At 31.8% G+C, this 24,132-nt stretch overlaps 11 protein-coding genes across 11 annotated transcripts; 7 read left to right on the top strand and 4 right to left on the bottom strand. All coding sequences in view use genetic code 12, as the record gives it.

Moving 5' to 3' along the window:
* Window positions 1-1,872: 1,872 nt before the first annotated feature.
* DFJ63DRAFT_326582 (uncharacterized protein) lies at window positions 1,873-4,707 on the bottom strand. Its single transcript, XM_064907615.1, has one exon. The coding sequence runs from the start codon at window positions 4,524-4,526 to the stop codon at window positions 1,896-1,898; it is 2,631 nt and encodes an 876-aa protein (XP_064759254.1). The 5' UTR covers window positions 4,527-4,707; the 3' UTR covers window positions 1,873-1,895.
* On the bottom strand, window positions 4,708-5,900 carry DFJ63DRAFT_321436 (putative GTPase). Its single transcript, XM_064907331.1, has one exon. The coding sequence runs from the start codon at window positions 5,859-5,861 to the stop codon at window positions 4,827-4,829; it is 1,035 nt and encodes a 344-aa protein (XP_064759255.1). The 5' UTR covers window positions 5,862-5,900; the 3' UTR covers window positions 4,708-4,826.
* Window positions 5,901-5,984: 84 nt separating this feature from the next.
* Window positions 5,985-7,536, top strand: RPN8 (proteasome regulatory particle lid subunit). Its single transcript, XM_064908887.1, has one exon. It carries the CDS (start codon window positions 6,107-6,109, stop codon window positions 7,154-7,156), a length of 1,050 nt encoding a protein of 349 aa, XP_064759256.1. The 5' UTR covers window positions 5,985-6,106; the 3' UTR covers window positions 7,157-7,536.
* On the top strand, window positions 7,289-9,077 carry DFJ63DRAFT_52411 (protoheme IX farnesyltransferase). The gene has a single exon (XM_064908883.1). It carries the CDS (start codon window positions 7,422-7,424, stop codon window positions 8,805-8,807), a length of 1,386 nt encoding a protein of 461 aa, XP_064759257.1. The 5' UTR covers window positions 7,289-7,421; the 3' UTR covers window positions 8,808-9,077.
* Window positions 8,984-10,217, top strand: DFJ63DRAFT_52438 (palmitoyl-(protein) hydrolase). Its single transcript, XM_064908886.1, has one exon. The coding sequence runs from the start codon at window positions 9,160-9,162 to the stop codon at window positions 9,859-9,861; it is 702 nt and encodes a 233-aa protein (XP_064759258.1). The 5' UTR covers window positions 8,984-9,159; the 3' UTR covers window positions 9,862-10,217.
* Window positions 10,218-10,573: 356 nt separating this feature from the next.
* Window positions 10,574-15,658, top strand: DFJ63DRAFT_291440 (uncharacterized protein; the record flags this gene model as incomplete). Its single annotated transcript, XM_064905402.1, has 1 exon — window positions 10,574-15,658. One exon carries the CDS (start codon window positions 10,574-10,576, stop codon window positions 15,656-15,658), a length of 5,085 nt encoding a protein of 1,694 aa, XP_064759259.1.
* A 135-nt stretch (window positions 15,659-15,793) lies between these two features.
* DFJ63DRAFT_338165 (uncharacterized protein) lies at window positions 15,794-17,140 on the top strand (the record flags this gene model as incomplete). Its single annotated transcript, XM_064908651.1, has 1 exon — window positions 15,794-17,140. The coding sequence occupies one exon, from the start codon at window positions 15,794-15,796 to the stop codon at window positions 17,138-17,140; it is 1,347 nt and encodes a 448-aa protein (XP_064759260.1).
* Window positions 17,141-17,218: 78 nt separating this feature from the next.
* DFJ63DRAFT_291476 (RNA-binding ATPase activator) lies at window positions 17,219-18,244 on the bottom strand (the record flags this gene model as incomplete). Its single annotated transcript, XM_064905404.1, has 1 exon — window positions 17,219-18,244. One exon carries the CDS (start codon window positions 18,242-18,244, stop codon window positions 17,219-17,221), a length of 1,026 nt encoding a protein of 341 aa, XP_064759261.1.
* A 207-nt stretch (window positions 18,245-18,451) lies between these two features.
* DFJ63DRAFT_52574 (lipid-binding protein) lies at window positions 18,452-19,520 on the bottom strand. The gene has a single exon (XM_064908888.1). It carries the CDS (start codon window positions 19,018-19,020, stop codon window positions 18,658-18,660), a length of 363 nt encoding a protein of 120 aa, XP_064759262.1. The 5' UTR covers window positions 19,021-19,520; the 3' UTR covers window positions 18,452-18,657.
* RIX7 (putative AAA family ATPase) lies at window positions 19,368-22,524 on the top strand. Its single transcript, XM_064908882.1, has one exon. It carries the CDS (start codon window positions 19,716-19,718, stop codon window positions 22,215-22,217), a length of 2,502 nt encoding a protein of 833 aa, XP_064759263.1. The 5' UTR covers window positions 19,368-19,715; the 3' UTR covers window positions 22,218-22,524.
* Window positions 22,525-22,832: 308 nt separating this feature from the next.
* DFJ63DRAFT_316088 (uncharacterized protein) lies at window positions 22,833-23,135 on the top strand (the record flags this gene model as incomplete). Its single annotated transcript, XM_064906669.1, has 1 exon — window positions 22,833-23,135. The coding sequence occupies one exon, from the start codon at window positions 22,833-22,835 to the stop codon at window positions 23,133-23,135; it is 303 nt and encodes a 100-aa protein (XP_064759264.1).
* Window positions 23,136-24,132: the final 997 nt, after the last annotated feature.

Raw genomic sequence — 24,132 nt, forward strand, 5'->3', positions numbered from 1 at the left:
GTATAGCGATAATTACCTTAATTAATTATTTATTTGTTCCAGTCCCTCGGCAATTCAATATCCGGTATTAAATTGATTTCTTTTTTTTTTTTTTTCTATTTATTTATTTATTTATTTATTTAATTATTTTTTTTTTTTGGCTGATAAATTTCCCATTGCTTTTTTCTTCTCCCTGAGAGATTTTTCAACAAAAATGCTCTAAATTAGATTGTGATAAAACTACTGACAAATATCAAATTATATATATTCTATTTAATCTAGACTAATCTGTTTAGATATGTAAAGTGAATCAAGTAATTTGATCATTTATAATTAACATATCTTAATCAATAACCGTTTATACTAATATTTATGCCTTACTGGTTACAAAAAAATAAGCAACAAAAGTTAATCCGTGACTCGGGGTAAAATAGTGGGGCACTCTCTTCCTTCTCTCACGTTAAGCGATGGTGTTTGAATTAACGATTCAGCTTTTTATTCTTGGTTGCAATTACAGATATCTAATATGATCCAATAAACGTTATTCACCGTTATTAATTTTAATTTGATCGGTTTCAAACATTTATAGTTAAAAATCTGGTGCTTTAATATTAAAAATTATATATATAGGTCAGTTAGCCACTAATAATTTTGCTATATAATTTTTAGGCTATACAAAGCTATGAGCAAATCAAGTGTTTTCTAAATCTTTTAACGGTCACTAAAACTTCCATCCATTACTCCCTATCCTAGCGTGGTAAAATGTATATCTATGACCTGTACCTTTTGCACTACCGGTTTAAAATAAAATAAAAAATTAAAAACATTCAAACCGGTATTGATAAAGTTTTATGAAATTGCATCATAATTTTCTTATTTTAAAATCATATCTATATTTTTTTGTACGATTTTCTGGGGAATACATATAATTATTGTTATTACTAAAACTAAACACCGAATTCTCAATGGAAAGGTTTGATTACTTTTACTTTTAGTTTAACTAATCTAGGTTGAACCATTTAATCCCCCTTATGTCCCCACAAATTTGATAACTTCATGGTATGGTTTTCTGGAAAGACTTTGAATTTTTCTCATTGTTTCAAAAATAACTTGCGTTAATTTTTCATTATCAATTGACGCCGACCGGACTTTTTTTTCTTTTTCTTTTTATTTTTTTTTTATTTATTTATTTTATATTACTTTGTGGTGCCTAATCGTCTTTCTTCTTGTTTAACATGTACAAGTTGCATACCGACGTTATCAACTGTTTTACATCTCCTTTCATCCATGGATGTACTGTCAGTCGATTTAATTTTCAAATTCGACCTTCATCCTATCCCTAAATGAAACTCCGAAACTTGCCCCTAACCTGAAATAACTCACAAAGCTGTAGTCTTCTGACTGGCTTTGCTATGCTTTGCCTCACTTCTATTCTGGAGTAACGGTTAGAGTTAAAATTGTACGTTTTGAATCATCGAGTCGTTATTATTTCATTACCATCAAAATCTGTCGCATTCTATTCATAATGCTTAGCTTTTTTCAATCATACGATTTGATCTACTTACTTAAGAAAATATTGATGAAATTAAACTGAACTCAAACCCAAAAATAATCCAATTTAATCTCTTGTCGTTATTATTGTTATTATTAATTAATGAAACCGAAATTGAATTGAATTTAAAAAAAAAAAAATCAAGAAAAAAACTCCGAGTCCGTAAAGTTACACAAACTAAACGTAAATTATTTTCCCCGGATACTTATTTTTATTATATTAATTTAATTGGCTAATCCAGGGATAAACCAAAGTCTGGAGTGCATGATAATATTAATTATTATTATTTTGCAATAACTCTTTTTACACAATGTAATTAAATAATAAATATACATTAAATTTTCTATATACATGTTTATGTAGTTTAGTTCATTCGGGCCGCCTTAAATCTACTAACTTTTAAAGTATTACCATCTTCATCAATCGGTACAAATTCTAATTCTTCATCACTCTTTAAATAACCTCTGGCTTTATTTTCAAAGATAATCTTTTGACGTAATTTATGATAATTGGTAATTATCTCTTGATCTAATATAGTATCATCCAAATCTTCCTCTAATCCTTCTCCATCTTCATCAAATTCATTCTCCACAATCTCATCCACTAAGATAGGACCATCTTCATCATCTTCTTCATCGTAATCAGTCTTTTCAATGGTATCCAAATTGGCATCAAAAACATGCAGATCTTGTAATCTTTGATTGGAAATCTCCGTTATTTTATGATTGGTGGTTCTCGAAGAATTATTATCATTCGATGGCATTGATTCAATCATTTTATTTAAGATTTCAAAATCTTCCATTTTATTAACCACAGGACCATGAGTTTCAATGTCATCATCATATAACCCTAATGCATATGCCTTGGCCATAGAATCAACATCCCCTTGTAATGATTGATAATCTAAGGTTGTATCTCTAATAACTGAACCTTCAACTGATTCATCTTCATGTTCAATTTCATCAACTATTGAGTCTACTGGTTCTGGAATCGGAATTTCTGGGATGGGTATCGGTACTGGTTTAGACTGAGCTAATTTATTAGCTTTGAATTTGGATACTTTACGCGGTTTTTCTTCAATTTCAACTTCAACTTTTGATTCTTCGGCATGTTCATTTTCAATAATAGAGTCCACAAGAACTTGGTTTTCAGTTTCTGGAATAGAATCAACAAGAACTTGATCTTCACTTTCGGAAATCGATTGATTTATTAAATCACGTCTATTAATAGGTTCATCTGATTTGATTGATGATTCATCTTTGATGATTTTCACATTTGGTTGTAATGAAGAAAGTCTGTCTTGTTTGAATTTTGAAACTTTCTTTATAGGAGCTTCAGGAAACATTTCGACAGGTGGAAGTATATCCTTTTCAATTACGTCACTCAAGGGTTCATCTTCTTCATCGATGTAATCCCGTTCATCAACTTCAGTTATTGTTTCGTTATGTTGAATGATTCTTTCTTGTTTAAATAATGAAAGCTTTTTGGTTGGAGTTGAAGACATTAACTTTAATTCTTCACTGATATTCTCAATTTCATTAATCTCTAAATTCTCAGAGAATCGAACTGATTTTTTCTTTTTAGGAGGGTCACTCTTTTCTTCTTCGTCTACTTCATTTTGATTATCTTGAGTCAAGTTGTTTGATTTTCTTAATTTAAAAACTTGATCCCATAACATGTTGGTTGCTTTATCATTTTGAGATGGTCCTAATGATAAAGATCTATTTCCATATAAGATATCATCACCATAGTCTTCATCTTCATCATCATCATCGTTTTCATCTTCTTCTCCTTCATCTGAAAAATCAAAATCCCAATCTTCATTATCATCAAATTGTACAATTTCATTTTCATCATCTTCTAACTCATTAGTGTCATCGAATTCATCAGCTAGAATTTCTAATTCTAAAATATCATTTTTATCAACCGAATTAAATCCACTGGTAGCTGGAGTACTAGTAGTTATGGAATCATTCAAATGATTTTCTTTAATAATAGAGGCTAAAACTTGCTCTCTTTCCTTCCCTCTAACTTCATCCAAAGAAGTTTCAGAAACTTCAGGAGTGAAAACATCATCATCAGTTGATGATTCTTGTTGATTTTGATTGGATTCATTATTCATTATATTTTCTTTATCTCCGTATATCTTTTTATACTCTTCAAGACAAATCTGTTTTAATCGGAATTTATCTTCAACACTTACTTTTAACTTATCAATCTTTTCTAATAGATCATTGGGATTTATAGGTCCATCGTCTATGACTGATTTATCTGTTTTATCTATGATTTCCATATCTTGGAATAATTCAGTAAGTTGATCATCTATATTGGAAGTGAAATCTGAATCTGGAGTTGACGTTTCATGAGATGGGCTGTTAGATTCTAATAGTTTCGGTTTCGGTATTTCATCTATGATCTCTTCAATATGCTGTATTTTTGTTTCGGCTATTATTTCTTGTAGTTGATCTTTTTCTTGTACTAATTCGAGCCTAGATATTCTTTGATTATTAATCTTGATATCAACTATATTATCTTCATCATCCAAATCTTCTTGAATATCCATAAATGGTAAACCTTCCTCGTTTAGTTTTTCTTTATTGTTTTCTTCATTTTCAACTTCACCCTTTTGTTGTTGTTTAGAGAATTCTTTGAATCTATTAAAATTATCCCTGGTAGCATTTGCTTCATTAATATTATTATTGAATTGTAATATCATATCACTTAAACTCTCAATCCTACGATCTAAGAACTCAAGGGCATCATCAATATCTTTTTCAACAAAATAACCATCACCTAATAAAACCATTACTTTCCCATTATCCTTTCGTATTCTTTCATTACTAGTTATTTGATCTTGTAATGATGTATATAAATCAACTTGACTTACTAATGCATCTTTTTTAATGATTAAATTGGATATGGTAAGCTCGATCTGCCGACTTAATCCTTCAGCATACTCTGGATTCGATAGTATATCAAATTCATTCACAGACATAATGAATCACTTATTGCTATCGCTAAAGTTAAAAATGTCCTGTTGAAATCAATTTCTGTAATTATAATGTTTACTATATATGATTTAAATTTTTTTTCTTATTGTAGTTATATTGTGTGACGCACGACTCTTCTACTGCAAATTTAGAATTATGGTTATAACGAATAAGTATAACAAGTCAATTCTAATATTAATATAGCTTTTTATTAAATAACCTATCCCAAATACCTCTCTATATATAGTATAATATAATATAATACAATTTTAGTTAATATTTAATTTATGTACATGAATTAATTTCTACCTTGCTTGCTCTTCATCCCATTGTTTCAAGGCAAGTTCGTATTCTTCATCTTCAGTTAAAGGGACATCTCCAGATTGGGGATCTTGTTCATTCTTTAACTCGTCATCTTCTTCTCTTTCCTTTTTGTCATATTCATCCTTATATTCAATCCATCTTTCATGAATATCTATATCTTGATATGCAAGACCACCTTGTCTAGTTGCTTCACTCCATATAGTATCACCACCAATTTCACTACCAAAACTATAACCATTAGCTTTATCTATTACCAGTAATAAATTAATCATACATCTTTTATTTTCAACACTTAAGACTTCAAATGATACTAAATTGAAATCTTCCACTAATTCACCAATTAATTCAGTCAATCTGACATAATTCTTCCCCAATATGGAATTTGATTCTTTTTCCAAATATGGAGTTAAATAAGATAAATCTTGAACTTCAGTATAATAATCGAGACGAAATGGTAATTCACCATATTGTCTAAGCATATCAATTTTACTTATAACATTTATATGGGGCATGTCTAATTGTAACATTGATCTTAAACTTAATAATAAGATAGAAATATATTGAGAAGGACTTGTTAAATAAAGGGAATCAACAAGAGATACCACACAAAGTCTTAACTTTTTAACTTTAATTAATTTCTTGAAAATCTTATAAAGTGAGTTATGATGAGTGAATAATTCAACTTGACCAGGACAATCGAATATTAAATAATTTTGATCTTCGACTAATTTATCAACTTGAGCAATGAAATCGTCAATTCCAGCTTCATCAAGATTCTCTAAAGCATACATCAATCCCCCATTTGGTCCTAAATTCAACTCTTCCATGATTTCTTCAAGGGTAATATAATCTCGAATATCTAATGCAACATCTTCATCGTAAGGTAATCTATCATTGGCAGGATCTAAATTTATTATAGCCAGTTTACGACCTATGGCATTTAAAAACTGGTATTCTCCATAACAATATGTCGATTTCCCAGAACCAGGAGGACCAATAACAATCTGACCAAACATTATCCTTTGATTTAAAGGAAATTTTAGTATATTAAACCCATTACAATTTAAATTTCTTTACACACTATAAATAAATTAATTAATTGGTAATCGCACGACACATTATTTTGAAGGCAAAAATTGAGTGTTGGAGGATTTACTGAACTATCCTAGTTAGTAATTGTCATTTATTTCATATTGATTTCATTGATTGAAAACCATCATCTAGCTCCATTCCATTCCATTCAATTCAATTATTATACAACATGTCAAATACAGGGACTACTACCAATGAATTAACGTTTTTAAATAAGACGGTGACTGTATCACCATTGGTTCTATTGTCCGTGGTTGATCATTTCAATCGAGTCGCCAAAGATTCCAAGAAAAGAGTGGTTGGTGTGATATTAGGAGATAATTCAAGTGATATTATAAAAGTAACCAATTCATATGCTATACCTTTTGAAGAAGATGAAAAAAATTCAAATGTATGGTTTTTAGATCATAATTTTATAGATTCAATGGGTGAAATGTTTAAAAAGATTAATGCTAAAGAAAGATTAATTGGATGGTATCATTCCGGTCCTAAATTAAAACCATCTGATTTAAAGATTAATGAAGTTTTCAAAAAATATACTTCGAATCCTTTATTACTTATTGTTGATGTCCAACCAAGAGAAGTTGGTATACCAACAGATGCATATTACGCGGTTGATGATATTAAAAATGATGGTTCAGCTGCTGAAAAGACATTTGTTCATGTTCCTTCTCTTATTGAAGCTGAAGAAGCTGAAGAAATTGGTGTTGAACATTTATTAAGAGATATAAGAGATCAAGCAGCTGGTAATTTATCATTAAAAGTAAGTCAAACTTATCAATCTTTATTAGGATTACATCAAAAGTTAAGAGAAATTGCCAATTATTTGGATAAAGTATATTCCAAAAATTTACCTATTAATCATACTATTTTAGGTAAATTACAAAATGTATTTAATCTTTTACCAAGTTTAGGAGGAGCTGATGATTCAAAATTATTATTTAATAATTCCAATTCCGTCAAACCTGAAAACTCATCCAATCCATTATCCACTGCATTCACAGTTAAAACCAATGATCAATTGATGATTGTGTATATTAGTACCTTAGTCAGAGCAATTATTGCATTCCATGATTTAATCGAAAACAAATTAGAAAATAAAAAATTAAATGAAAAGAATAATGCCGATCTTGACCCTGAATTAGATGGTGTTAATGGATCAATTTCTAATTTAAGCAATGAAGAAAAAGGTGAAGGTGTCTCTGAAGATAGTAAATAAAGTCTTTAATATATATAATAATGATTTAGATAAAATTTGTTGTATGATCAATATCAGCTACCTAATAGGATTAATTTTCTAGGGGTCGTGTATTTAGGGTCAAATATCTGAAAGGTAAAAAAATATCTGGAAGATGTTTTTTTCTGAGTGTAACCTACGAAAATCATCATATAAGGTGGTGGTTTGATTTTTTTGAAATCAAGGTTTAATAATATTTAATATATTGTATCAAGCAAGCTTAGGAGTTATATAATTGTCCATAGCAATGACAACTCGGATACTACGTATTCCTAGTTTGAATACGGCTAGCAATTTCAATTTCTTTTTCCAAAATACGAAGAAGAATATATTAATAAAACAAAGCTTTATAGGAAATCAATTCCTTGTTTTAGGAAATAGAAATAATAAACGAGTAATATCATCAATTTCTAAATCAGAACATGCTCCAAAGTCATTCATACTAGAAAATGTTGCCAGTAAAGTATTAAATTGTCAAGAACCAGAAGCAAAACTGTCTCAAAAACTTGGTGGTGATGATAAAGCGGTGCACGACAGTGTTCCATTCAAAGTAATACCTAAATTACCCAGAAATAGTACTACACCCATCGGAGGTAATTCTGATGTTGCTACTGTTGCTACTATTCCTGTGTTTGATATTCAATCTCTTCCCAAAACAAAATCAGAATTATTTAAATTACTCAATCCATATCTTAAATTAACCAAACCAAATTTAACTGTTCTTGTCACTTTAAGTGCTATTTGTTCATATGCCATTTCACCATTATCAGTGTCACTTCATGAATTAATGTTTTTAACTATGGGTACCGCTTTATGTTCCGGAGCAGCAAACGCTATCAATATGGGTCGTGAACCAGAATTTGATAGGAAAATGCCTAGAACCGTGGGAAGACCAGTAGTAAGAGGTTTAATTACACCTGTTCAAGCATATAAATTTTCAGCTACAGCTGGTGGTATTGGTTGTATAATGTTATGGTTTGGTGTTAATCCAATTGTATCCGGATTAGGATTTTTAAATATTATTTTATATGCATGGATTTATACATCACTTAAACGAGTATCAATTATTAATACTTGGGTAGGTGCCATTGTTGGAGCCATACCACCCTTGATGGGTTGGGCTGCATCATCATCCTTATTACATCCTGGTGCTTGGTGTTTGGCAGGGTTATTATATGCTTGGCAATTTCCTCATTTTAATGCATTATCTCATAATATTGCTGAACAATATAAACAAGCTGGTTATGTTATGACAGCAGCAGAAAATCCAAGATTAAATGCTAGAGTTGCTTTAAGATATTCTATATTAATGTTCCCACTTTGTATTGGATTAAGTTATTATGGTATTACCGATTGGGTATTCCCATTTGATTCTGCCATTGCAAATGGTTGGTTAACATATTTAGCCTATCAATTTTGGAGTCAACAAGAAAAGAATTATAAAAATGCTAAACCAACTGCTGAAGGGTTAGCTATAGCTGGAGTTCATGCTAAAAAACTTTTCTGGTGTTCAGTTTGGCATTTACCGGCAGTATTAATCTTAGCCATGCTTCATAAAAAGGAACAATGGGAAAGATTATTCATTTATTTAGGATTAAAAGAACCTAAAGAAAATTCACGATTAGTTAATTAGTTCATAAAAAAAATATTCTTGTATATACTTAACGAATTATCATATTTTATTTAACTTTTTGCACAATTTTATGTAAAACACATGACTTTTTTGTCAACTTTTAAGAACCTATTAATTGATTAATTCATTCATTAAAGACAGTATTTCATGATTAAGAAATGATTGATCATTAGTTATTAGTTATCGTTTCAGACTGTAAGTGAATTGATATTATACCAACCATTAAAATTTTGCAACTAATAAAAATTTCAAATAGTGTGCATATAACACTGTGCCTCAATTTATTTACAGTAAAAAGTGATGTTCAAAAGTTTGAATCCATAGAACTACTATAGTAAAAGAGTAACTACAAATGTCAGCACTTATACCTGCTATACGTATATCATCTGTTACCAAACCTGCTAAGGCAGCTATTATATTTGTTCATGGATTGGGGGACAGTGGTGAAGGTTGGTCATGGTTTCCTCAATTGGTAAATCAATCAAAAGTGATAAAAAATCATGATACCATAAACTATGTATTCCCTAATGCTCCTAAAATCCCCATTACAGTTAATGGTGGTTATGTAATGCCATCTTGGTTTGATATTTATGAATTTGGTAATCCAAATGCAAGACAAGATGTGACTGGAATTTTAAAAAGTTGTGATACTTTAAAGGATTTGATTAAAGAACAAATTGAAGTTAATCATATTCCCCCAGAAAAGATAATTATTGGTGGTTTCTCTCAAGGTGCTGCTATTGCCTTAGCTACCATAGCATTATTAGACTTTAAAATTGGAGGAGCAATTGGATTATCGGGATTCTGTTCTATAAAGGATACCATTGCTAGTAAGATTGGTAAAGCTGCTATAAATGCTGATACTCCCATATTTCAAGGTCATGGTACCCAAGATCCAGTAATTGCATGCGAATTTGGTAGACAAACAAGTGAGTTTTATAAAAGCATTGGATTTACCAACTATGAATTTACAACATACCATGGTGTTGCTCATAGTGCTGGTGATGATGAGTTATTAGATGTAATGAAGTTTATAAATGATATCTTAAAGTAGTTATAGTATAGTATAGTTAGAATTTAGTAGACGTGTCTTAAAAAATAATTTTTTGTGTGAGATCCTCTCTGCCAAACCCAAAAATATCTAAATAACAACTAACATCGATTATACAGCCCAATTGTCCATTATAACCAATCATATAACCAACTCAATGGAACCTCCAACCAGACAGATATTAAAGGGGTTAATCATATTCCCCCAGAAAAGATAATTATTGGTGGTTTCTCTCAAGGTGCTGCTATTGCCTTAGCTACCATAGCATTATTAGACTTTAAAATTGGAGGAGCAATTGGATTATCGGGATTCTGTTCTATAAAGGATACCATTGCTAGTAAGATTGGTAAAGCTGCTATAAATGCTGATACTCCCATATTTCAAGGTCATGGTACCCAAGATCCAGTAATTGCATGCGAATTTGGTAGACAAACAAGTGAGTTTTATAAAAGCATTGGATTTACCAACTATGAATTTACAACATACCATGGTGTTGCTCATAGTGCTGGTGATGATGAGTTATTAGATGTAATGAAGTTTATAAATGATATCTTAAAGTAGTTATAGTATAGTATAGTTAGAATTTAGTAGACGTGTCTTAAAAAATAATTTTTTGTGTGAGATCCTCTCTCCCAAACCCAAAAATATCTAAATAACAACTAACATCGATTATACAGCCCAATTGTCCATTATAACCAATCATATAATCAACTCAATGGAACCTCCAACCAGACAGATATTAAAGGGGTTGCCGTTGTTAGGTTCTAAACGATCCAATACTCCAGACAATTTGTCAGCTAAGGATAAAAGGTATTATCAACAGGTTGAAAAAGCATTGACAACTTTTGATTCATTAGAAGAATGGGCAGATTATATATCATTCTTATCAAGATTACAAAAGGCATTGCAATTGAATGAAGATTCAGCTCGATCTCAAAGTAGCATACCTTATGGTTCCCTTATTTCCAATAAATTATCACTTTGTTTATCGTCAAGATTACCAAATGGAGTCCATCAAAAAACACTTAGTATTTATGAATCTATATTTAGTTCTTTAACTACAGAAGCATTGAATGATGACCTTTCAATTTGGTTACCTGGCCTTTTACCAGTGCTATCATATTGCTCTATCCTGGTCAAGCCTCAATTGATTCATATATTTAAAGTATATTTATTGCCTTATATTCGAAAAGAAAATTTAAGAATCATATCAAAACCTATCATCTTAAGTTTATTACCTGGACTTGATGATGAAAATTCCGAAGTTTTCGGCGATGTGATTGACTTAGTGGATACATTCAAATTAAAATTAGATGATGATAGTCATTTTTGGCAGAGTATGTTTCTTTGTATCATAAGTAATCCTGAAAAGAGATTAGGTGCTTTACTTTGGTGTAATAGAAGACTACCTGTATTTTCAACAATAGGAGAAGGTAAAGAAGATGATCCAGTTTCTACTGAAGCTAATGCATGTTTAACACCTGAACCTGGATTATTAATACGATCTTTTTCAACGGCCATAAGTTCGTCAACTTCAATGAACTCGGCTAGTGATATTATTGTGGTAAGAGGATTTTTTGATTTATTATTATCACACTTACCACTTGATTGTAAGATCTTCAATACAGTAATTTCTTCCACTGATAAAGAATTATTAATAATGGCATGTTGTAAAGTTACACTAAAGAAGGATATGAGTTTAAACAGAAGATTATGGAATTTATTTTTGGGACCAGAACCAGATACAGAGGTTCAAAAATCATTAAGTCGTTCAAAGTATTTTGAGAATTATGCTTTAGAAAGCTTATCAACAAAATTATTGGAATTTGTTCATTCTCTGTCGTCTCTGAAGGTGATTGAAGCGTTTAAGATTTCATTATCACTTATTATGGATAAATGGGAAATAAGTACATTACTTACTCCGAAGTTATTTTCACCCCTCCTTGAAATCTGCTATGAAAGTAGGAATAATGCTGAGATATTGGCATCAGCCCAAGCATTCTTTGATGGTATCGAATCATCTTATATATGGAACGATATCATTCTCATAATAGTTGAAAATGATGAAAAGAGATTACATGTTCTTGAATTTGTATTGAGAAGCTTTAACTTTAACGAAGAAGAAATGATTACCATCCATGCTCCATTAGCAGCATTATGTTTATTATCAAATGCTTCAACCAATGAAATCAATTCGAAAATAATTTCAATTCTTGAATTATTAATCAGCTTAATTCCCCAAAGAGCTTTTGGATTGATCAATAAAGATACTACAATTTCCCTTCCACCTTTAGAAATTGTCAACAAAATCAAAACATTTTATGATGATATTAAAATTAAGAATGTTGAATTTCCAATTCCAAATGATGGTCTTTCATTTTTAACGCTTGATTTATTATCAAATTTGATTATAAAATATCTTAATGATGTCCCTATTTCATACCGTTTAATTTCTATTTTATGTGACATTTTGAATATCATTCCTAAAAAGGATTCGTATGTGTGGCTCAATAAAGATCTACTTGATGCTTTCTTAAATATATCAATTCCAACAGAATTAATTCAATCCAACGATGGAAAGATTTTATTATCATTTGGGGTTTCCCGACTCTTCAATCTTATTTCAAGATCAATGAAAAATTTGGAGAAAGAAAAATTACTCAAAATAATTCTCTCTAACTTGTGGGTTTCATTATATTCTTCTAGTCCAGCAAATTATCAAGTCGAGTCTGTCAAAGCCATTTACGATTTGGAATTGAGTATTCTGCACTATAGTGTTGAAGCTGGTTTAATCGAATTACTTCTTCAACTCCCAATTTATCTTAAGGTAAGGGCATTTGAAACACTTTGGACCCATTCAAACTCTTTAAGTGAGGGTGATCGTATTTTGATTAGACCATTGCAAATCTTATTGGATGCTCTTACAGTTGAAGATGATCCTAATTCACAACCTGTCATTTCCTTTATTGGATCTTCGGTTAAGAATGGTTCCGCAAATAGACTCTTGAAGCTTATTACTGATCCCTTATTAAGTTTTGGTTTTATTCAAGCAGAAAGGGTTGAACTAGTTGCTGATGATGATTTGAATCAATTTTCTTACTTTTTGATTACGGTTTTGAATGTGCTTAAATCCAATGGAAAACATATGAAAGAAACATTCAACAATGAGTTTGCAGTTATGGATAATAGCTCTAAGTTGAATCTTATACAACAAAATGATTGGGAGATATCTACTTATAAAACGTTAATCTTGTCAATAATTGAAAAATTCTTTGAATTAAAGCTCGACCCTGGTTTACTAGAAGATGAAAGTGCTTTAGAAGTTTATTATAATTGCGTGGAAACAGGACTCAAGTTAATGGAATTGTTAATAACTGGAAGCGAAAGTTTCTTCGTTGGCAAGTTTCACTCTCTTGTGAATATTTGTTTTTATTATATGAATATCGAGACAGACAAGATGTATATCATTGAACTTTTAGAAACCAAACTCTTGAAGTCAATATTTCACTATTTGGAGCTTGCAGATGACTTAAAGATCAACTTGAATTTGTTACTCATTGAAGATGATGAAACCGAACCACTTTTTGTCAGATTCATAATTCAAGGTATTGAGAAGACAAAGACTTCCCTTTTGTTGGAAAGTTGGGTTTCTTTGTTAACAAGATCTTTGCACTTATTTCATGATTCCGTATTCAGTGTTTTATTAAGCTTGAATGATGCAATTATTAAAAAAGTGGAAGGTTATTTTAAAAGAATTTCTCAGTTTGAGGAAATAGGAATTCTTGAAGATATCGAATCATCTATTAATATACTAGTTTCAGGACTTGAAGATTTTCTTTCTATAAGTCATAGCTTTTTAGTCCGTTCAGCTTTAGGGGCTAGCCAAGAGAGGACCACCCTTACTACTTCAGATTCAGGATTTTTGAACACTGTCATACAAGGTGTGTTTCTGATAGAATCACCCGCCTTACGTACAACTGCATACAACAGACGTTATTCTGTAATCCTATCTTTCCAAGATGCAACTAAAATCTGCTTTCAAATATGGAGTTGGTCCGATTCCAAACCAAGATCTCCCAAAGACTCATTTAAATTAGCTGAAAGATCATTAACTTCATTGGGACATAAACTTAAATTCAGAGCAAGAAAGTTATTAGAAGCACTCATGGACTTAGAAAGAAGAGAAGTTATCGAAACCATAGTTGAATTCTCTACTTCAGAGGTTCCTGTAGTAAAGCTACTACATATTTTAGACGGTGGAAGATCCCAAATCACTTTGCCACATATATTTGATTCTATAATATCTAGATGCTACCCTCAACTTTTGGATGAACAAAGGAGGTCTTCATTGAGTACGACCATTACAGATAAAGAACTTTCGAAGTTTTTGGTCTCATACTTCCATTCAATTGATATTGATGCTATTTCTGACATTTGGGTTAGTTCTTTTCAATTCTTTAAGGATATTTTATCACATCCTAGTCACTTCAGACCTATATTTCCCGACTGTCTTAAAGTATGTGCCATTCTTTCAAACAAGCTCAACGTTTCTAAATTGAGAGATCAAAGAAAATATAAAAAAGAACTCGCTGACGTATTTTCTAGACTTTTGAATAGTACTGTCAGCAGCAAGACAGGATTCTCAAACAGTGAAGCTGAAGAAGTAGAGGACGAGGAAGCCAAGGAATTGACACCTAGTTCAGATGGTGTGTTAGTTATTCAAGATGATATTTTAGATGCTATTTCTGTGGTATTAGAGCAATTAGACAGCATACTTCAAGATTCAGATAAAGTGGTTCCTGTTGTAAACATTCTTATAACATACTTAATTACTCCACAAATAAGACCTAAGAAGCTTGGAGAAATCTCATTGAAGACCCTTACATTACTTGAATTAATTGGAAAATACCACCCTATTAAAGCTTGGAAGAATGCAGTTTTTGATGCTTTTATGGATGTTAACTTTTTTAGTTTCAGTTCGAATAAGCCAAAACTTTGGAATTCAATAATTAGTCTTTGGATTTCAAGCGACAAAGAAAGGATTGGAGATATGATTCTTAGGATCACTCCTACTGCTCTGTCAACTGCTGGTAACATTTTCACTTGGAATGAAAATTCGGAAATTGAAAGCAAAATTGGAACCTTAAAGAGAGTGACTTATCTCATATCTATTCAACCTAAAGACTATTTCCTTGAACATTTTGATGAGATCTTTAACAGAATAGAATATGCGTTATCTATGTCATGTCCTGCAGCATATAGAGCTGCTATCGCTACTTTGCTTAGAGCACTTTCACTAAAGTTCAGTGAGTTACATTTACTTCCACGTTGGACAATAATTTCACAGGAGTTAATATCTATCTTTGAACTTCTTTTGACAAGAACTCCAAAAGAATTAAATAGTATTCCCAATGACGAGCTCAAACTCCTCCTTAATGGCTGCAAATTATTGGATCAACTTCTCATACTTGGTTACGATGAATTTAATCTACAAGAATGGCTTTTTATTTCCAATAGTCCAGATGTTATAAACGGAAAAGCATTGTCTCTCTTGGTATCTATCATAGATAGAATTTCAAAGTCATATGATCTTACTTACTTGAAAGATGTACCAGTGAAAATCGAACAGCCAAATGGTCCCTTGGTTCCTTTATTGAACGGAGTCAAAGACATAACTAGTGTGACAAGATTGCGTCTATTTTTTGATTCATTAAGTCTTATTCATTATGAAAGAACATTTGGCTTATATGATGTGGATGTTGCAAAATGTAATGATGATGTTTTGAATGATTTAATTTAGACTTTTTTTTGTCTGTATGACGCGTATTGCAGATTAGTATTTTTTTTACAGGTTAAAAAAGCCGATAAAATCTGGAATTAAAAAATTATAGAAAGTAAATAGAAAGTGTAATATATAAACATGAACATTGATTAGATGCTGAAAGATATAGGTTCTAACTCTGATAGTATTTCTTATGGTGGACTTGACCATAATAATGCGAAGTATCAATCAGCATTTGATGATTATTCAGACGAGGAGTTTGATGAAACAGGGATAGAAACACCAAGATCTTTAAGAAATGATAAATCAATATCAAGTGTCAGCATTAAAGATGACTTAAATGTGATAGATGGTAAAGTGACAACCACTACTATCCCTGTTAAAGAGCTGGATGATGATTATACATCACGTTATGTGAAGTATCGATCGAGGAATGGAACTCCCTTGAAGCAGCCGCCCATCAATTCGAGCAGAATGCTAACGAATCTGGATGACATAGAATTCGATTCAAACGAAGAAGATGACGTAGCAATAAGAGCCATGAAACTAATATCTCCATCAAAGACAAAGCTGTCAAAGTACGAACTTTCAACACCGGTTAAAAATAGAATAGCAAGCGGTTTTAGCTCACCACCATCGAATCTAAAGTTTAGCAATCCACTTAGATCTGAATCGCCTGCTATAGACCAGGCTGGTAATCCTGATGTTCAAGATATTGAATTCGACTCTTCAGCGGATGAAGACAGAATAGATGTTCCAAAAGTTACCCCTGATATACCTAAGGTAGCAACTAGTCTATTACTGGAATCGCGATCAGAAGAACCCGAAAAGAATAGCTTCCAGGAGTTATTGAAAATGCTGGTCGAAAGAAATTCTAATCAAAAATTCGTCTTGGAAAAGAGCAATCAATTAGATAAATTGGATTCTGTAACAATTAATTCCTTAGAAAGATCACCACAACCGATCAAGTCAGATGTTGATGTATCTAGAGATAGTATAATTCAGAAGGTGAATAATACATTAGATGCTCTAAATCAATCTACAAGGAGGTTTCGGTCTTTGACACATTCTCCCAAGCCAAGAATCGTAGAGGATGTGACAAAGGAGAATGAAGATGAATTAAGTTCTGTTGAATCAGAACCAGATTTTGTAAAGCATTTTCTAAATGGCCCAAAAGAAGATGTTCTTGCAAATTCCACTCCTTTTCTATCAAATGAAGGATTAGGCAATAGACAGAAAACTTTGTCTCCAACTAGATCAGATACCAGAAAGAACAACGAGAGATCAAAGTTTCGTATAATACCAGGGTGGACAGTTAGCCAGTGGACAAAATTGGATAGAATAGTTAAGCTGAAGAGGATAAAGCGAAAGGAAGCCATAAATAGTTCCTACCTTCTTCAAGAGTTGGACTGCACCAAGGATGAATTAAAGCAAAGATATGATTTTTTGGTTAAGTATGGTCCACAAGATCCAAAGAGAAGATCTAAGAGAAAAATTTAACACTGTGTTCATCTCTATTTGTATATTTATAAACGTGTATATATTATTTACTGTACTATTAAATTATCATAAATTCCATTAAAATACTTTTGACAAAACAGAATTTAGTCTATCGTTTGGTTTGCTGTTTTCTTTTAAAGAAGTTTCAGCATCGGCTCTTGTGCTTGTTACCTTTCTTTGCTTGAAATTTCTTCTTATTTCTTCATCCTTACTTACCTTAGATTTTTCCGGATCTTGCTTCATTTCTTTTTCTTTTCGTTTACGTTGAATATTTGAGATCATTTTCGATTTCTCTACGTTGTTCACGAAACTCTTATTTAATTTCTGTTGTTGTGACAATTCTAATGCCAATCTAGCTTGTCTAATTTCATTTTCTTTAGCTATTTGTTGAGTTAAATCAAACCACTTGAATCCTGAAAGATACTTCATATTTATCACATCATCATAATAGTAAGAAGTTTTCTTTCCACCTAATTTATTTCCATTAAGAGTTGAGGCACACATTTTAGCATCCTTTTTATTCACAAATTCAATCCATCCTTCAGTAAAGTTCTTCTTTTTGTTCCCACCATATTTCACCCTTTTGTGGTAAATTGAAGTATCTTCTGGTTTTAAAAATAATCTGTCAATTCTTCCAAACCTTGACATTATTGAACGTAAGGTTGCTGGTTTCATATATGGAGGTATCCTAGACATGTAACAGACACCTGTCTTCTTTATCTTCTTTTCTTCCTTTTCTAATTGATGTGGTGTTAGCTTTTTCAACTTCTTATTTATGGATTTATCACTTTGCTTTACCCCTTTACTTCCTTGAGTCTCAAGTTGAAAGTATAAATCATCATCATCATCATCATTAGGATCTACCAAATCATCATCTTCGAGATTATCATTATTGTTACTTTCTTCATCATCATCTTCTTGATTGTCATTTTCATCCTCCTCCTCTTCATCATCGCTATTGTCTTGATTAACATCGAATCTATCCGTGTTTATCTTCCTTTGCAAGAAAACTTTGTTTCCATTATCCTCATCATCAGAACTAGAAAAATCATCGTCATCATCCACAATGGAACGATTTGTAACGTCACTAGCAGTTTTCTTCATCGTTTATAGTATAATGAAGAGATAGCTACAGAATCATTTAAGATGAGCTTTTAATTTTTTTTTATGTTAACATTTTGTGCGACCCTTTTTCCAAGTCGGATAAGAATGCTGTAAAATTATAGAAATGAGGACATACCATCTGAACTTTAAAGGATGATATACTGACTACTGTAATTGACTAAACTGATTAAGAATATAAAGTAAACACCTTAATTGAATTTAATTTCTTTTGAGAGCTTCTGGTATCATTCAGAGAGCATTGAAGTCTATTTTATTCTGACTGCAAAATTAAGCTGTTTACATGGTCTGAGAGTAATAAAGAAATTTTGTCTTAATTTATTTATTGAAGATAAATACACTATATATTCTTAACATACATGACAAAATTGAAACCGTGATGTGTTATGACGGTATTACTTGGAAGCGCTTTCAGCACCAGTCTTGGCCCCTTCTTGAGCACCAGAAACAACACCCGAAACATATTGAGCTGCATTGGTAATTTGTTCCTTTGCTTGTTCAACATATTCGGCAGCAGTTTCCCCCAATGATTGTTGATGTTCTTGGACAGCAGCTTTAGCATCATCGCTTCCTTTTTGAGCAGCATCTGCAGTTGTTTGAGCGAATGATTTTTGGTTTTCAGGGGTGTTGTTAGCAGCAAATGAATCGACTTTATCAGTAACAGTTTCTTTCGCCTTATCAAGGGTACTCTTTTGAGAGTCTGGAGTAACTGATTCGCTGATTTTATCGGAGATGTTCTTTCTACCTAAGTCTGACATTTTAATTATGTTGTTATATAATTTCAAAGAAAAATAACTACCTGGTTAAATGATTCTTTTGGAGAATCTAGAGGGGTATTTATACAATTTCCGAAAAAGTCTTTCTGGTCTTTCTGAGTTATTGATTGCTACAAGTGACCCTTTCGTTTGCCACATGGTAAATTTTAGAGTTATGAGTTTCGATTGTTGCAAAGCAATTAAAGCAATTTAAGAAATTATTTAGCGCGCAAAACCGAAATATGGTGATACATTGCATAAGATTGCTATTTGGCTCCAATATTCTTCTGTAGGTTAAATCTTAACAGTTGATGGGACAAGTAATCATTCCTCAGATTGTATTGAACAAGGCTCCCAAGCTAAATAAATGAAGGTTACGACAGATAGATTCGATTGTATTTCGAAGAAACCGATTCTCCAGCTTCATTAAATGTAAAACATAACATTTTTACGAGTTGTAACAACTAAAAATCCAATCTAACCCATATTTCTTACGTATTAAGAGTTTCCTAACTAAACATCTCTTGTTCATTATCATTGTAGCTATTGGATCAATATGACTATAATTGCAAATAAATTCTTCACACTTCACTCACGTGATAATAAGCGTGACAAAATTTTTTATGAGATGGAATTTTTTTTAAGACTATTTGAACTATAATTCTACTTTAGATGTTGTATGAATTCGCTGAACAGGAATGGCTAAGGGTACCTCAATATCAGCTTCGATAAGTCAGAAGATCTATGATTTGATCTTTAATTTACTTGAAGAAAAAACTGCTTTGAATAAGCAGAATCTTTCAGATGAGGATAAGAACGATCCATTGAAAGGTGTTGCTCTAGCAAGAAACCTTACTATATCTGAAATTGTGCAGTATGTTCAGTTGAAGGACTTTCAGTTGAGAAGACTGAAAAAGGCATCTTTAGAAAAGAACATATCGGATATCTTACAAATTATTAGAGCTGACGAGGAGTCAGAAATTGGTGACTTACAGAATTCTGCTCAGGTGGATAGTGATTTTGATGGAGTGTCTGACAGCGAGTTGATGGAAGTGAAAGATACAAATTCTTTAAACAAATCGGTAGTATCAATGTGGAATTTAAATGAAAATAATGGTGATGTGAATAAAACTGAAAAGGTGCAAGAGATTTCTTCTAATGGAAATAAATCAGCTGATGAAGAAAAGAAAGTACCGAAGAAAAGGTCAAAGGACATTTCTAAACAAGTTGTAAAGAAACAGAAATCTAAGATAGATCATTCCCCTCCAACTTTGACCTTATCATCTTTAGGTGGATTAGAAAGTATTACCACGCAATTAATGGAATTAATAGGTTTACCAATATTACATCCTGAAATTTATCAATCTACGGGTGTGGAACCTCCACGAGGTGTTCTTTTATACGGTCCTCCAGGTTGTGGGAAAACTACGATTGCAAATGCATTAGCTGGTGAATTGCAAGTTCCATTCATAAATATATCGGCTCCCTCAATTGTATCTGGTATGTCTGGTGAATCTGAAAAGAAATTACGTGAAATTTTTGAAGAGGCAAAATCAATAGCTCCTTGTTTAATATTCATGGATGAAATAGACGCAATCACACCAAAAAGAGATGGTGGTGCTCAACGAGAAATGGAAAGAAGAATAGTAGCTCAGTTATTAACTTTGATGGACGAGTTGACTCTCGATAAGACTGGTGGTAGTCCTGTTATTGTCATTGGTGCAACAAATAGACCAGATTCATTAGATTCAGCATTGAGAAGAGCTGGAAGATTTGATAGGGAGATATGTTTGAATGTGCCTAATGAAGATCAAAGATGCTCAATTTTGAAAACAATGACTCAACATATTAAAATGGAGGGAGGAGATTTATTTAATTTTCGAGAGTTGGCAAAAATGACTCCTGGATACGTAGGAGCCGATTTGAAAAGTTTAGTAACAGCAGCCGGAATAACTGCAATAAAAAGAATATTTGAAAGCTTGAGTGAACAAGAAGAGGAACTTTTAGCAACGGCCATAAACATAGACTCAATGGATGTTGATAGTAGTACGGCATTTGCTCCTACTATAGAATCAGTTGAAACATTCAAAGAAAAATCAGATTCAGAAAAATTATCAACCATTCAACAATTCTTATTGAAGCATCCAAATCCTTTGACTGATAAGCAATTAGAACCATTAGCTATTAGATACTCAGACTTTTTGAATGCTTTACCAACAGTTCAACCAACTGCCAAAAGGGAAGGTTTTGCTACTGTACCAGATGTTACTTGGCAAACAGTGGGTGCTTTACATAAAATCAGGATGGAATTGCACATGTGCATTGTTCAACCAATTAAGAAACCAGAGTTGTATCTTAAGGTTGGTATTACTGCTCCTGCAGGGGTCCTAATGTGGGGTCCACCTGGATGTGGTAAGACTTTATTGGCTAAGGCTGTTGCAAATGAATCAAGAGCCAATTTCATATCAATTAAAGGACCCGAGTTATTAAATAAATATGTTGGTGAGTCAGAAAGAGCTGTCAGACAGGTGTTTCAAAGAGCTAGAGCTTCAGTACCTTGTATTATTTTCTTTGATGAATTAGATGCCCTTGTACCAAGAAGAGATACCTCACTTTCCGAGTCTAGCTCTAGAGTGGTTAATACTTTATTGACTGAATTAGATGGTTTGAATGATAGGAAAGGTATTTTTGTTATCGGAGCTACCAATAGACCAGACATGATCGATCCCGCTATGCTTAGACCAGGAAGATTGGACAAAACCTTATATATTGAGTTACCTACCAGCAGTGAAAGAGCAGAAATATTGAGAACCTTAGTGAGAGCTAACAATACTCCCTTAGATGAATCAGTTAGTTTAGAAACGGTAGCTGAAGATGAGAGATGTCGAAACTTCTCTGGTGCAGATTTGTCTTCATTAGTTAGAGAAGCTGGTGTAACTGCTTTGAAAAAGAAATTTTTTAGCAATCAACGAATAGATCAATTAGACGCTTCTGGTTTCTATGAACCAGAAGGATTAGATGATCAAATATCTGTAACGATAGATGATTTTGATCAAGCTTTGTCATCTATAAGTCCTAGTGTTAGCGACAAGGATAGATCAAGATATGAAAGACTAAACAAACGTATGGGATGGAGTATCATAAAAGAAGAAAAGGAGGAAGAAAAATCAGAAAACAATACAAACAGCAACGGTCTATAGACGTTGGATTTTAAATATAATGTATTAAATTCTATCAGAGTAAATATATATTAGAACAAAATTACTTTGTAATAACTAAAGTTCGGATAATAATATCGATAAAAAGAAGCACGAGTGATCGCTTTTTCTCCAAATGAACAGAATACAACGTAACCTTTTTTTTTGTGACTTTCGCTATCCTTGAACGCATTTTTGCGCTTGAAAAGATAAGGAAAGAAAAAACATGACGTACTAATTTGGTTTAAGCTTTTTTTGCTAAATGTTTATGCCACACAGGTCTACGTGTAGTAGTCATAAAGGGGTTTTGAACTGAGACATTAAACAACAGCTAATATTTTAGCTTATCAGAACCGCCCGCGTCGACTTAACTATTCACATGCTGAATTCTAAGTTAGCTGCAATAAGAAAAGAATGCTCCATGAATGGTTGAAAACTGGGGTATAAATAGTTTGCCAATTTTGAATAAATTATATTCTCATTGTGCGGAGAATTAAACATTTACATTGTTCGTTTATCATTTGTTGGTTAACAATTTCAGTATTTCTTGTCACCTTGCCATCAGCTTTGAATATTAAACTGAAGGTATTTGATTTGTTTTGATTCAAGCTAAAAGAAATGATCTCAAATATTCCAAACGAAGCAGACGAACAAGAGTCAATTGTGACAAAAAAAGAGACACCTATCCAGGATTGGTTTAGTTATGATGAATATGAAGATATGCCAGACGTAGATTTACGTCCGAATGTGAGTGTATTCAACAGGAGAATGTACACAATTAGCGATACAGGAGGACTCTACCATAAATTTAAGACAGTCAACAAGCTTATAAAATCTCAAGATGAATTATGCCATTTAGATACAAATGCTTTCTTTTTTTTTTTCAAATTTGTTATATATTCTTACTCTAAAATACTATAAAACTATAGAATTTATATAAAGAGAAAGTATATAACTAGTTGAGGGAGAGAAAGGTTAAAAATAAGAATTATTTTAAACTTAAAACTCTCTTGATTAGGTGCACTTGGAGAATTAATGAAAACAGATATATTCTTGTGCAGAGTGATCAAACAGGTGAAAAAAATAGCAGTGATTGGTGAGTTGTCAGACAGATACTTAACTAAAAACGATTTCAACCAATATGGCGTGGCAATTAAAGATTTACCACAAGAGAAAATGGTCTCGCTTAATGAATTATATAAATATGAAGACTTAACATTTGATGACTTAGTGAATGCAGCAGCTGCAAGAGGAAAAAAGCTTTTCCCTACTTTCATAGAAGAAATCAGAAGAAATAATATTAGCACTTAATAGTTAGACGTAGAAATATCATCTATTGTATCAATTTTTTTTCCAAAATTTGTTATATATTCATTTCCTCCTATAATAACTCTATATAACTATAGGTTATAAGGGGGAAATATATAACGGGTTGAAGGAGAGAAAAGTTATAAATAGGTGTTGTTTTGAACTTAAAACTCTCCTTGTGTAGATTATCAGGTAGTTATTTTTTATTTCCTTATATTCATTTTAGTTTGTGAGATTTTAATTGAAGATCAATTTAATGTTATTATGTGATCATTTTTGTTTATTTTTACTTTTATAAACAGCTTGAGGTTTTTTACTATATACTTTTATATCTTTATAGTTTTTCCAACACGCTGTATTAAAAATTTTATTCACCCTAAACCGTAGTTATTTACATTTTCATATATTTTCATACTAGCTTTTAGAGTTAATTAAAAAGGCTAGCGTAGAGTTTATTGGGTAAAAATGGACCCACGTATAGCTCAATTTACATATTCATTTCTCCTAACAAGCTATAAGACAATTTTTTTTTTCCAAATTTGTTATATAAAATTTACATAAAAATAAAATATATTATTCAGGGAGAGAAAGGTAAATTTAACTTAAAACT

This window comes from Scheffersomyces coipomensis (assembly GCF_036884675.1).
Source record: "Scheffersomyces coipomensis strain NRRL Y-17651 chromosome Unknown DFJ63scaffold_10, whole genome shotgun sequence".
Lineage (NCBI taxonomy): Eukaryota > Fungi > Ascomycota > Pichiomycetes > Serinales > Debaryomycetaceae > Scheffersomyces > Scheffersomyces coipomensis.